Below are 15,455 nucleotides of genomic sequence, written 5' to 3'. Positions count from 1 at the left end.
AAATTGGTAACGTATCATTTGTTGAACATTTAAAAGAAATCCGTGCGTGAGTGCAAGCAAATTTTGAATTTCAAGAAGAATAAATGAAACTCCACAATTCCATTGTGCATTGAAACTTTCTTTGATTTTACTCGATCGAATAAGTAGAAGATATTTTAATGCTCTGTGAAATTGAGCAATCTTATACTTTTTGTAAATTCAACAAATCATACAAGAGCGAATATTCTACTGCGTTTTAAATCTGTTTCTGAAAAGTGGACAGTCTCTTGAACAATAAAGAAAATAAAGTATCACTCACTTTCTTATTCCGACATCATTTCTTCTCTCGTTTCGTACCACAAGAGCGATATTTCATTCGTATTACGCGATGCGAGAAAATAGAAAGCACCGCTTCAGAAAACAAGAAAGTATTGTATAGCGATATTTTCGGTGACCACAATGGTCGGAAAGCTCTTTACAAAAATGTTGCAATGCTTCGCTCTGGTACGAAATGGTGTCCATCCTTCCGGCTACGTGAACTCCTTCTCTGATCTTTTCTTCTTGTTTATTTTTTACGCTAGATTCTGCTAGAAAGTAATAATAATGTAAAGCGATAAGTATACCCTGTATTTTACAGCATATCACCATGCACTTTCTAGAAATGAAAAAAGTTTTAGAACTCATCAATTCATTACAAAATATTATGATTTATGAGAAAAAATTGTAATAAAACTGACGTGATATTCATTGTCTTGAAAGTTATTGATTACTACTAAAAGTCCTGTTTTTTCTCAGACTGTCTACATTGCATTTTATACTTAAATTACTGAAATTAGTCGTAAATGATTTATACACTTGCTTTTTCTTATAAACGTTGTAAAGTTAGTTTGATGATTTTTGCCTTCTTTGTTACAGATTTGTCATCAACGACTGAACAAATTTTGACCAAAGGGACGCAAACACCAAAAAGATCAATGCCAACGGACTCACCAATGTTAAATTATATATTTGACTCTCACAACACACTCAATAAACACCAGCACTATCATGATCATCGCTGGGGTCCTCATTTCGAGGGAGAGAGTAAAAACATCACGGTTCAAGCCGGGGCGAACGTCACTCTTGATTGTAGAATATCTATGCTTCATGACAAAGTTGTAAGTAATAATTGTTGCTCTTTTAAGAACAGACGCATCGGCAAAAATAATTTTTTTTCGATCAAATACCCATTATTTCGATAATCACTGAATATAAAAAGTACCAATGAAAACTAAAATTGATTACATTATATATAATGTAAAGATGCACAACTATAGAAAGCATTTGTCCTTGGAATTGCTTTTTAAATTCTGAACTGTAAGAGAGGGTGGTCCTTATTATAACGAATATTTTTTTCCAAACTGATTGCTCCTGCTTACTTTGCTAAGTGAAAGTCGAACCCAACTTTTCAAGTTTACCATTTGCGTTATTTTTAAAATTTCATGTTTTATCCGTTAAAATGTTTTAAGAATGTTCACTACGTACAATTCACTTCAAAATGAGCGTTACAAAAAAATAATTCATCATATCTATGAAAGCAGGACGAAAATCATTTCTGTTGGATTTTTGAAGCGTGCTCTACGAAAAATTGTTTAAGCTAAAATTGTCTATTAAACAAAGGGAGTCATCGTGGCTCAGATGGTATAGTGATTGTCCTATGTTCCATCACTGCAGCCTTGGCAGCCACGCTGGCGCGGATTTGATTCCTAAAGCAGGAAGCGAGGCTGGACGTGCTTTTCTGAAACCTTCGCTTCTGTTCCTTGGTACACTACCCCACAGATACCACACAGTTCATAATTGACCCTACAGTACAGTCCCTAATGCCCCTGGAAGTTCATGCGACTATAAACATTTAACTAATAAAATCTATTAAACAAGTTATATATATATATTTTTGCTTTACCTTCAATTGTAGGTAAATGTTGCAATTATTATTAAGTTCTAAGGATCAAGGGTTAATTTTATTCTTTTGGAGATTCATTTCACTTTTATTTGATAGAGTTTTATTAAAATTAAAATTATTTGAGAAAAAGCTTGTTCATCAAAAATAAAAACAGCATGTATATCGGATTGTATGTTAGACCGATGGCGGGCAAATAGAGTCAGGTCATATTTAGAGATTATCTTTCTTGGATGATCTTTATCTAATTTGGCTCTTTATTAGGCGAATAAAAAATTTGCATCATTGTGCGAATTTATACCCGAAATTTGTAGTTATACCTTTGTAGCCAGAATGGGGACACTTTTTTATTTATGATAATATTGTTTCGACTTAATTTTGGGGCAGCTTTTTCAAACGTTGACCGAAATACTAAAATAATTACTATAAACCGACTTTATTTCCTGAAAATTGTTCCCACAAGCGCTACTAGGTTTGGGTTGACTCTTGGGCCAACTTTGGGCCGAACTGGCTCGCAGATGACTCAATTTTGGTAGCGTATATTGGGCCAATGGATGGCAAATTAAAGCTAATAGATAATTATCGATTTGGTATCTCGGACGAACTTTTACAATGTTGGCCCATGGTTGGGACGTAAGAAAATTCGGCTATGGTTGTAAATTGTCCACCATTGTTTCTAGCTATACATTAGTATTCAGAACTGGTGCCTTTTACTCATTTGGTTTTTTGAAGCCACGTGATATTTCTCGTCTTTAAATTGTAACTTAGATGGTTTGTTTTGATATTCTGCTTTTCATTTTTAGTAAATACTCCCACGTTCCTGTTCACAGATGCAGCATGTTTCTCTAAGTCACTCTTTGATTCTAACAATTATATTAGGGACTTATAAATTTACAAATATCAACCATTATTAATTGTACAAATGATCTTGAATTATAAACTTTATTCGTATATTTGAATTGAAGTGCAGATAATTTTGAATTTTTAATATATAATACACTTTCGAAAAATTGCACTATTAACCTTTTAACTTTTATTCCTAAAATTATAAATAAAAATTTAACTCAATGCTTTACTAAATGATTTTTCTTTAAAATAACACAGGCCGACAAATTTTGACAAAAGTCAAAGCCAGAAAGCAGATTAAACATTTCCGAAGGATTTTGATGCGCTGAATCCGAATCCGAAATTAAAATTGCTCCTGTATATCAGGTTTTCAAGATATCCATACCTAAGTGTGCAAAAAACGCGTTTTTCAGCTGTTTTTGAGGTTATGTAACTGTACAAGAAAAACGTCTACCACAAAAGCTAATATGGAATTTGAAAGTACTAATCTTCCCCTTTAAAACCTACTTAGATTTATTAGGATATCTTCATTTTGCACCAAAAAAATGTAATTTGCAATTTTTTATTTTAGCGTTTTAACCCATTAACGCTGACGGTACGATATTTTTTCTTCAAAATATTATCTCAGGGGTTTTCGAGGGTGCCCTTTCTATTACAGGTGTCAGTTTTTTGTTACTACCCCTAGAAGATCCAATATGGCGGCCACAATTTAGGGCTTTAAAAAATAACAAAGGATCCCACACAAAATACCAACAAAAAAGCGTACATTCGTTTGGAACCAAACTTTCCACTTTGATATAACAATAAAAAATATGGAACCCATATCTTTTAATTTCTACGGAAGCCGTTTCCTAGGTGTATAAACCACCCCTAACAAGCCACAAGCATGCTAACCCACCTGACTCTGGGAACAATAAGTTTAGTCGCATATTTCTCTTGGAAGAATGAAGTTCCATGCCACAAGTGGGTTAACCTAGCTATCTCCTAATTTACCTAAACCCAGAAATCACCCCCTACCAAATCATAACCAGGCTAACCCACCTAACCCTGGGAGCAGCGAATTTAGTCGTTTACATTTCGTGAAATAATTGAATTGCAAACTACAAGTGGGTCCACCTTGAAATGAAATTTTTCAATTTAGCGTATTAATCCATTATCGCCGAGATGATATGCAATTGTCCCTTGAAAATGACATCTGAGGGGTTTTCGGGGATTCCTTTTCGATTGCCTCAGTTTTTTGTTATAACTCCTAGAAGAGCGAATATGGAAAACAGTTAGGGCTTTAAAAAAAATTTACTATTATGATTAATTTAATATTGTAAATTCACTTAGGATTTTCCAGCTTACTAAGACAAGACTTGGGATAGTCCAGCTAAGCAAGAAAGTACTTAATATTTTCCAGCCAATTAAGGCAAGACCTTAGATTGCCCATCCGATCAAGGAAAGACTTTAGATTGCCCAGCCAATCTAGCAAAGACTTTGAATTGCTTAGCCAATAAAGGCAAGACTTTGTATCGCCCAGCCAGTGAAGGCAAGACTTTGAATCGCCCAGTCAGTCAAGGCAAGACTTTGAATCGTCCAGCCAGTCAAAGCAAGACTTACGATTGTATGTCGAATGAAGGTGAAACTAATTGTTTGTTTTCTTATAGAAATGTTCGCACTTCATGTCAAACGATCGTTGAAGAGACTTTCGTTTATGACTAATAGGGTCATTATCATATCTTTGTAAAGACCAGCAATAGTCGGCCATAATTCTTACATTGCATCGACCTTGATGATGTTACTCTTTTTGGTGAAAGTCTTGATGGAAGCGTTCGCCCATTTCTTTACTGAATGCTCCAACATTTTCTGGGAAATAATCCAAATGAGATTTAAGAAAATGTAATTTCATACTCATCAAACAACCTAATCTTTTTAAATTCTTTAACATACTAGATACAATAGTTCTAAACTTTGGATCTCGATTGTTATCTAAAAATTTCTGTACAACATCTTTGAAACTCAACAATGCATCCTTTTCAATAGATGCCATGGTTTTGATAAAGTCATCATCTTTGATATGTTCTCTTATATCAGGCCCAACAAGAATACCTTCCTTAACTTTGGCATCACTTAAATGCGGAAATGTAGATCTGATATAATTGAAACATTCTTCTTCGGTGTTTAGGGCTTTCACAAATTGCTTCATTAACCCTAATTTTATATGGAGTAGTGGCAATAATACTTTATTTCTGTCAACAAGACTTTCATAAACAACATTACACTGACCAACTGTCCACTCTAATCTGTCTGGCCATTTCTCCGTTATCCAATGTTCATCTTTTACACGACTGTCCCAAAGGCAAAGAAAACAAGGGTATTTAATGTTTCCTGATTGTAAGCCTATTATAATATTTATGATTTTGAATTCACCACAAATAACCCAGTGATGGACATTGTATTTTATTTTTATCAGGAGTAATTGGAAAGTATCATAAGATTCTTTCAGTGTAGTTGAGTGACCTACTGGAATTTTAGCTTCTCTATTTCTGTAAACAGTACTGTAGTGCCAGGTATAAATAGTTTCCTCTCTTTGATTCTCGAAGCGTAAAGCTCAGCTTTATCTTTTGGTAGATCAAGATCACGTATAAAATCGTCTAATCAGTCTTGGTCAAAAAATTTAGGACTTTCAATATCTGATTCTTCCCAAGAAGAATCTTCAGTTGCATTAGGATCGTCAGTATCCATTGATTGGTGAGTTGATCGGTTACGTTTGTTTTCAGAGTGATTTCTAATACCAATCTTGGCTGGTGTAACATTTCTTACATCAGGGTAAACGATCTTCTCCAAATACTTTTTAGAAAAACCTCCTGTTTTGCATAAGAAAAATTAACAATCAGTATCATGATCGTTGGGCTCACGCCAAACAGGTAGTTGAATAACAGTCTGAGTCTTGGTACTTTCATCTTCCCAATTTGAGAAATCGCATCTACAAGCATGACAAATTGAGTTTGGTACCCACGGTTTATCCAAATTTTTCAATGAAGTCGCATAACAGTTGAAGTATGACGTATTTATCGAATCCTTAATTGATAGACGGTATTTCTCCGTTTTATACCTTGATCAAACGTGACAAAACGTATTAACTTTCTTAGCGCAAGAAGTGCTTGAACTCATTTTTTTTCTTATAATGAACAGTAACGTGGAAATTCTAAAACTCACTATATAGAAAAATCACGATCGACACAAAATGTAACCGCTAGACAGATTTCTAATACAAAAAGAATTTTATTATTCACGCATCTAACCGTTAGCCCGACACTCAAACGTGATCGCTAACACGGAAATATTTGTAGCAAAAAAACGAATTTCATCACCTGCTCATAACACGTCATAAAAGCGTCGCTAGCTCAGTAAGCCAGCTTGGGATCGAAGATTGTCTGCGCCGTAGAACGGCGCGCACATACAGCAAATTTAAAAATTAGAATGCACACAGAGTGTGCAGTAGCATTCCGCGCAGTCCGTCTTCTTTTGTTGTGTCAATGTGCGAAGTTTGGTTCCAAACGGCTGCACGCTTTCTTGTTGGTATTTTGTGCGGGATCCTTTGTTCTTTTTTAAAGACCTAAATTGTGACCGCCATATTGGATCTTCTAGGGGTTATAACAAAAAATTGACACCGGCAATTTAAAGGGCACCCTCGAAAACCCCTGAGATAATATTTTGAAGAAAAAATATCGTAACCTCAGCAATAGAGAATGCGTTGTATAAATCTGAACACCTCAGCGTTAATGGATTAAAACGCTAAAATAAAAAATTACAAATTACAATATTTTGGTGAAAAATAAAGATATCCTAATAAATCCAAGTAGTTTTGCACTTTCAGGTTAGGATATCTTGAAAACCTGACGTACAGGAGAAATTTTGAGCTCAAATTCGAATTCAGCGCATCAAAATCCTTCGAAAACATTGGGTTTGGTCTCTGGATCTAAAATTTGTCGGCCTGTGTAATCCTTGAATAAATAAAAAACTTCATCGACTACGCGGTCATTAGGTTCTTTTAAGTTCTTAGATTCTTCCATAACCGTGAGTTTATATGGGTTTTATTTCGTTGAAACAGTAAAAATAATTTCGCTTGTTTCTTTTCCATTTTTATATGTAACACCAGTAATTATCGGTAACGTTTAAAATTCAAAAATTGCACTTAAATTTTCAAAGTTTTGCTGGTTTGAAAACAATTTAAAACTTTCTCTGGGCATGTTCATTTCGCATCAAAATAATTACAAACAGAAAGTATTGACTGAAATTCGGATGTTACCAAAATAGAAAAGAATGTTCATAAAATTTTGGAAATGAGAAAGACCTCTAGAATAAAATAAATACAAACTCAATACGAACGCCACGATATCATCAAACTGATAACTTGAGGATTACAGTAAATATCTCAATTAATAATCCCCAATGTTTTGGCGAAAGGATCTTTAGTTAATTCGGACAATATCATCTACGATTTTGTGAGGAAAGAGTGACGCCAAAGTTATCACACTTTTTGAACCTCTCTAGCGACCTGGGGAAAAAATATACAAATACGTTACAGGTATAAAATTACTTGTCATTAAAAACCAAAATGAGCATTGCTTTTCGTTATTTGAAAATTTCCACAAATTACCTCTATTTAAAGATTGTGTATACCCTAAAAAATTAAAAAATAGAAACTACCACTAATTATAAAATCATTTTTCACGTCTACCCCTTATCGATCAAGGACATACCTAATTTTGCTTTTGTAAGGCTTAGAATCTTAGCCACATTCTCTTTTCAGCTTCCTTTATCTTTATCCCTCTCCGACATCATTCCCATAATGCTCTCATCTTTCCTCGCCTCATTCACATATTCTGCACTTTCTGTTTTCTCCTTTGTCCCGAAATATCCCATCCCTTACCTTGTTTCCCAATCTTAATCTTTCTATTTTGGTCCACATTCTCTCTCCTCATCCTTTCTCTCAATAATTTAGTACTCCTTACTTTTTTATTATTTTATAGCATTTACTGTATTTTGATTCCTCATTCATCCCACATCTTTTTATTAATTGTTTTTCCCTCTCTCTTTTTTTATTCTTCAGTTTACTCCAGTCCCGGCTTCTGTCTCTAGCATTAAAGAACTCTCTCTTTTCTTCTTTCTATCTCATTCATTCTATCTCCCTCCCTCTCTTCTACCTCCATCAAACCCTTTCTCGCTAAATTCGCTCACTTTCTCTCCCACAGCTTCGTCTCAAATTTGCATGCCCTCTTTCCCGCTCTGATACTTGATTTATCCCTTTGCGCTTCTTCTCTCACTATATATCCTGGCGTCTTTCAGTTTACCCCACGTGTCCACCTGACATGCCTTTATTGTAAACTCTTAATATCTTCCCTTTCTTTAATCCCCATACCTCTGCTGCATAACGTAATACCGGCCATGCCAGCGTAACAAATAACCACATTCTCCTACTCCAAGTTTTTTTTAACCTTCTTTTTCCTATTCCCCATATTTGTTTAATTATTCCTGCTGCCTTTCTATCCTTTCTCTTATATGAGCTCTATAATATCCGTTCGTTTGCAATATATATCTTTAATATTTAAACTCTTTTATCTCTTGTAATTTTATTCGTATCTCTTTTCCCTATCCTAACTCCTGCCCAACTTTTTCCCCTCATTTTTTCTTTCCTTTTCGTTATAACTTTCCCTGTTTTGCCTCGGTCTAATATGTCAAACACCGCATTAAGTCCACGGACATTGCTATCATTGCCCCTTTCTCCCTTTTAGTCCTCTTATTTACTGGATAGTTTAGAACACTTATGTTGTCCATCACTCCTATTCCTTTTCTAAACCCTGTCTGATTCTACGGCTCTTTTATTTCCCTCAACTTCTTTCTTTAATGTATCCGAAGAAACATTTACATATACTTTATACAGTGCTGAAATCAGCGTCACACTCCAATAGTCTTTAACCTTTTCACTTTATCTTCTCACCCGATTGTCCTTCCTTCCTAACATTTCTCTCTACTCCTCCTATCGAATGCAAACAATATTTTTTCCATTCTACCATTTTAATATTTGGTTTACTCTTTTTTCTTTTTATTTCTTTTTTTAAGACTATACATATCTATTCTTCCGTCCTAGCCTTCTCCGCCTCTTCCTCAAACCTTTTATTCTCTTCCTCTTCCTTTTAATCACACAACGCAGTGTACTCTTTCTTTTTTCTCCTATATTCTTCCCTACTGCCCTTTCCTTTTCTCCAGTTTTTTAATTTCTTTCTGACCTACGTTTTCTCTCTTTACAATTCTCATCTCATCCACTTCTGTTCCTCAATTTACTAACTTCATTTTTGTTTTTCCGCTTTTGTTTGTTTACGCCTGGCTGCTCGCCTGAGTGACAACGGCAGACCCTGCGACCCCCGCGCAGTTCCTGTTATACCTACCTACGGCGCGGCGTCAATTCTCGGAATGGCTATAGAAGGGAGGGCTATTGAAGTGTTTCACTGTACATACAAGTATTCGCATAATACAGATTGGGAAATACACAAAGATAAATAATTAATTCAAATATAATGTCTACTAACATTTACTTGGATTCAGTTTTTGTTTGATTTTTCACTCAATATTTAACTGAAAGCGAATTCTGTCAGGTAAAAGAACAGTTATGAGATATCGATATCGAAATTATGACAAAATATCGATATTGTCTTTGATATATCGGTTTGTAAATATCGGTATATCGGACTCTGATATCGATATTTTTGATATTTCAATGTCGATATCCCATCACTACGTGCCTTGACCAATCCCCCTTTTCTACAATTTTTACCTGTTTTGTCTTTGTATTCATATTGCTCCCTCTGTATTTCCGTTTAGGGTAAACCCTCCCAATTCATCCAAGCTCTCAACCAACTTCTTTCCCTTCAATTTCTCCAATCCCATCATTACCTCTGCTACTATTAATCCTTTTTTTGTTCTTTGCTCTCTTTCTCATCTTTCCTGTTGCACATTCATTCCTTAGTCCCATCACCATTCCTACCATTTCTCTGCTCTTCTTATTCTACCTTTTTGCTTTTTTATATTGACATTTGTAACATCTTGGTAAATGTCCCCTTACTCTTCGCCATCCCTTTTCATGTAGCCACGTCGCCGTCATTATTACAACTTCCCATTGTGTCAAATTTCTCATAAACTCCCTCTCCTTTCTCTTGGAACCTGCTATATTCCAATAACATTTCTTTCATTCTTCCCTACTTTCGTTTTTCCTCTCTTTTTGCTTCTTATTATTTCTCACTTTCCTATTTCCCGTTCCTTCCTCTTCTAGTTTTTCGGCACCTCATTTCTTACTATCTCTTCCCCTTCCTTATCTCAATCCTACCATATTGCGTCTATCTGTATTCTCCCATACTTAACGCATGTTCTTCTTCCCTTTTTTCTTTTCTTTTTTGCTATTTTTCTTACAGTAGTACTCTTTCCTCTTTAAGCTGTAGCCCTTCTACGCTTCTCACTTCCTCTATCTTTACCTTCGCATTAATTCTTTTTAGTACTAATCCCACTCCTTCCTTTTTTTATTCCTTTATTTTATTACTTTTCTATTCGTTCTTCTATTTTTCTCCGTATTCCCACTCTCGCCCCCCCCCCCAATCCCGGTTGAAGCTTTCTATTTTCTTTATCCTACCTTGCATCTCATCTGCCTTTTTATTATTATTTGTCTGTTTCTCTAGTTTTTGTTCCAATTACTGCATCCTCTTTTCTAACTGTTCGGTCACTTCTTCTTTATGAATCCCCATCCCAAACTTCCATCATAACTTTGCGAATATTTTTCAGTCTTTTATCGGATCTTTAGTTTAATCTCCGTTTCCTTCAGTCCCCTTACTATTCCCATCATTCTCTACAAAGCTATGCTTTTCCGGTAACGATCCTAACATTCTTGGATATTTTAAACTTGAACCTATATTGTCCTTCTCTTCACTCTTTTCCTTTCCCCTCTCTTCCTTTTCATGAAAGCCTCAATCAATCTCCGGCTTTTTATTCCTAGTCTCTCCTTTTCTACAGTTTTCCTGTACTTCCCCCTTGCCTTCCTTTCTTTGATCTCCACCGTCGGCGTACTAAACACTTCCTGTTTTAAATCCGTTTTTTCCGCAATGATGTTCGCTCCGCTAGCCATAAATCCAATTCAAATGCTCCCGCCTTCTATCCTGCCCTGCCTCTATCCATCGTCGCTGTCTGGCACCTGTTTCGCCTTTCTCCATCTCTACCCAACACTGCTACTACCAACCCAATCAACCCAGCCCCCACTTATCACAAATCTCAAACCAACCTAACCTCAATTTCCACACAAATCTGTCTCAATCATCAAAAATATCTCGCTCTCCTTTTCAATCGCAAAATCCCTAAACTAATCTCTCACATCCAAACCCTTCTACACACTTCCATAATCCACTCACCTCAAATTTCACTACAAACATCAGAAAAACTTAGCATTAACAATTTCTACTACCTTACACTTTCATGCCGGAAACTTAAATCCGCCTATTTGTTTAAAATGATCTAGCTTCTATTTAATAATAGAGATCTCACTATTTGGTCTAAATAAGTTAATTAAGAAGGAAAACATGTATTAAAAATTATGATGCTGCGAAAATGACAGGTATATTTTATTAATCCCCCACTGATCGTTATTAATATGATATTTATATCGTACTGCTAACCTCAAATATTCTTCACATATTTCATGTACAAATTTATGAATAATTTCTCATCGTGAGAAATTCGCCTGTTAATTAAAATTTCTCAGTTGTGATAAAATCCTCCATATTATCAATTTTCTTTATAAAATGTTCAATTCATAATGCAGCCACACAAAGAAAGTGTGCGGATCTGGTAACAAGACACACGTATTCCTATGGATTTTGGGGCGCTGAATTCAAATTTGGTATAAAAAATCACCCATCACGTCATGGTTGAGCCATAACCTCAAAAAATGACGAAAAATCATGCACTGAGGCAAAGAAATTTCAAAATATTGCCAATGATGCAAATTTTCACTTCAAAAACGTGTTGACAACTGTGAAGGATCAACCCTTGCCTGATATCCACTTATTTAACATAACTTTACCCAACAGAACCTGACCTCACCTAACCTGAATCAACAGAAATTTATTGAACTACACGTAAAGCTCTGGAAACATATTTTCCCAGTAGCAAATGTGTGCTACATCGAATGGGTCAACTCGAGCCTAACCTAGAAATAAATCTAACCTAGCCTAACCTAACCTAACCTTACGGAACACAATTAAACTGATTGTGTTGTCCCGTTGTGTTTGCGGTACCATTTGAATCAGCTCGGGCTTAACCTGCAAAGAGGTCAAACCTATCATAACCTAAACAAACCTGACCTAACCTAGCCTAACTTAACTTCACGTAACACAATTAAACTCATTGTGTTGTCCCGTTGTGATTTCAGTAGCATTTCATTCAGCTTCAGCTTAACCTACATAGAGGTTTAACCTATCCTAACCTAACAAAACCTGACCTAACCTAACCTAGCCGAATGAAATTCAACCACACGTGTAGCTATGTAAGCGTACTGTTCTCAGTCTTAAATGCGTGTTATATTTAATAGGTTAACTCGATCTTAACCTACAAATGAATCTAACTTAACAGAACCTAACGAAATTTTGATTAACGCAACACAACTTAACTTAAATGTTCCCGTTGTAACACAATAAAATTCATTTCATTGCACTACAGGTGGTTAAAACTTTAGACGCACATTAATCATTTGAAGAAACTTAGAACTGCAAGTAGAATTGACCCCATTTCAATTAACCTGACGATGTTTGTATCAATTAAAATGTAGAACTGTCACTTAAGCATGCAAATGAATAACAGTTCGATTCAAAAATTTTTTGTCGCTCCTTTTCTTAAACTTAAGTGATATATTACTATCTTTCGTGTTTACATTTTATCTTGCTTTTCATCATGATTAAATTGATTATAGACCTACTTCAGTCTATTTTCTGCCTGCTATAAAGTGTCCTTTTTTCTTCGAAGGAACGATGCAAAGGGTTACGCTTACGTTTAAGGCCTACATTCGTTTCCCTTTTCAACATCCAGCAAAATTCACCCATCATGACCTCGTCCCATCTACCCTGATATCGTTGTTCCATCACTTTTATGTCTTGATGAAAACGTTCCTCTTGTTCTTCGCTGAAATCACCAAGATTTTCTGGAAACTTATCCAGATGGGAATCTAGAAAGTGAAGTTTTAAATTCATCAAGCAGCCTAAGTTTTTGCAGTTTCTTATCATTTTCGCGACAATATTCTCGTAGTCTCGTTTGGCTCACGAAATTAGTATCTCTTGTCAATATTCGAATCAGTGGTCCATCAAAGACTCCTTCTTTCAATTTAACGCCTGAAACATTAGGGAATTTAAGGGATATATACTTATAGCATTGTCCATCTTTGTCTAACGCCTTGACAAATTGCTTCATGAGACCAAGCTTTATGTGGAGGGGTGGTAGTAAAATTTTTTCTGGATCAACGAGGCTTTGGTTGATGATATTATGAGAACTAGGTTTGAATGAACCTCTTAAAGGACAATGTTTTTTGCTGTAATGATTGGCTCGATCTCTGCTATTCCACAGGCACATAAAGCATGGCTCTCTCGTGAAACCCGATTGTTGGCCTGATATCATTGTTATGATTTTGAGATCACCACATATTTGCCATTTGTGATTCGTGTAAATAACTTTTTCAAGAAGAATTTTAACATTGTTATATTCTTCTTTGATGACCGTTGAGTGAGCTATAGGTTTAGGAGCGTAGGTATTCGTGTTATGCAGCAAAGCAGCCTTAATGCTGCGTTTTGATGAATCAATAAAAAGTCGTCATTCTTCGTCTCTGTACACATTTTTCTTCAAGTGGTTCATTAGTCCGTTAACGTCTGTGCAGTACACTAAAGACGTCTCTTCGTCTTTAACGAAAAACTTCCTGAATTCTTTGTCCTTGTCGCGATAGAATGAAACTTTTGTCTTCGGCTCTAGAAGATTTCTTCTTTTTAGAAATGAAGCGGCAAATTCAGCGCCGTCTTTCGGTAATGCAAGATCTTTAATAAAATCATTCAGTTCTAGTTGCGACGCTAATATCGGAACCTTCAATTTCATTTTATGCACGCCATATTCGTCATCTTTTTCGTCATTTTCATCGGAATCATCAGAACTATTTTCTGTTTGATCACTGGTTTCACTGCCGTCTCCATGACGTTGACTTTCAATTTCCATTCTATCATCTTCTGAAGCGCTTAAATCAGTCTGGCGTGCATTTTTACTGATTTCAATTGCTCTTGTGACTGTGCACACATTAATGTACGAAATGTTATTTTTATTTTTGGCGTTGATACCTTTGATGGAATTCATGCAAAAGTAGCAGTCCTTCGCAAGAACGTGAGGATCCCATTTTGTGACTTCATATTTAGTGCAAATGTAACAGAATGAATCTGTGTTATTCTTGCAGACATGCGATTGAGAAATGCTCGCGGTTTTTTTCCTTGTAGCATGAGACTCTACACCAACCAAGTGATCCATTGATGAAGAGCTACGGTTGCATGATGACGACGTCGGCAGGGTTTTTCCCTGCATCCTAATACACTTTTTATCTGTGTCTGCAATGACGGCATGAATGCCGTTTACCCAGGGACTCAGCCAATGTGGATCCGATGCCCACCGTCACCACGTGGAGGTGCCCTGCTTACAGACACAGGCGAATAATGCTAGCAACAAGCGGTTACGAAACTCCAGACATTTACTGCTATTAATGTCAAAATATGAAAGTACGCAAGAACAGGGTTGCCAGCGTAATCGGTTAGGTTAGGTCAGGTTTTGTTAGATTAGGATAGGTTAAACCTCTATGTAGGCTAAGCCGAAGCTGAATGAAACGGTACCGCAAACACAATGGGACAACACAATCAGTTTAATTGTGTTTCGTGAGGTTAGGTTAGGTTAGGTTAGGCTAGGTTAGATTTATTTCTAGGTTAGGCTCGAGTTGACCCATTCGATGTAGCACACATTTTCTACAGGGAAAATATGCTTTCAGAGCTTTACGTGTAGTTCAATAAATTTATGTTAATTCAGGTTAGGTGAGGTCAGGTCCTGTTGGGTAAAGTTATGTTGAATAAGTTGATATCTGGCAAGGGTTAATCCTTCACAGTTGTCGACATGTTTTTGAAGTGAAAATTTGTATCACTGGAATTATTTTGAAATTTATTTGCCTTAGTGCATGATTTTTCGTCATTTTTTGAGGTTATGGCTCAACCATGACATGATGGGTGATTTTTGATACCGAATTTGAATTCAGCGCCCCAAAATCCATAGGAATACGTGTGTCTTGTTACCAGATCCGCACACTTTTTTTTGTGTGGCTGTGTAATTCATTTGTGATTGCCAGTCTATGTGTCAAAAGTTACCTTCAATTTGGAAAGTACCCATATATTCTCAAAGTATCAAGATAAACATATTCTTCGTAGTTTTTATAAAGAATAATTTTAAAAGTAAAAAAACTTTTATATTTATCTTCTGAAAAAATAAGTAAAAAAAGAGGAAAATTAAATCATTTGTAAATGGTTAGAATTTCACGATTCCCACAGTAGTTGGATGAGAGATAAATATCTTTGGTTAGCTAAGTAATTCAGACTTCCTA

At 35.7% G+C, this 15,455-nt stretch overlaps 1 protein-coding gene across 1 annotated transcript in view; it reads left to right on the top strand.

Annotated features, from left to right (window-relative positions):
* LOC117179838 (hemicentin-1-like) overlaps window positions 1–15,455 on the top strand; it is a gene marked incomplete at its 3' end in the record, with an annotated part of 137,787 nt that overhangs the window by 18,237 nt on the left and 104,095 nt on the right. The window contains exon 2 of the mRNA XM_033371989.1: window positions 895–1,136. Within this exon, the coding sequence (XP_033227880.1) occupies window positions 895–1,136 (242 nt within the window). The remainder of the gene's footprint in view (window positions 1–894; window positions 1,137–15,455) is intronic.

The sequence above is a fragment of the Belonocnema kinseyi genome, chromosome 1 (genome assembly GCF_010883055.1).
Source record: "Belonocnema kinseyi isolate 2016_QV_RU_SX_M_011 chromosome 1, B_treatae_v1, whole genome shotgun sequence".
Classification (NCBI taxonomy): Eukaryota; Metazoa; Arthropoda; class Insecta; order Hymenoptera; family Cynipidae; genus Belonocnema; species Belonocnema kinseyi.
Note: the sequence above shows the minus strand (reverse complement) of the source record. Positions and strands in the feature narration are given on the sequence as shown.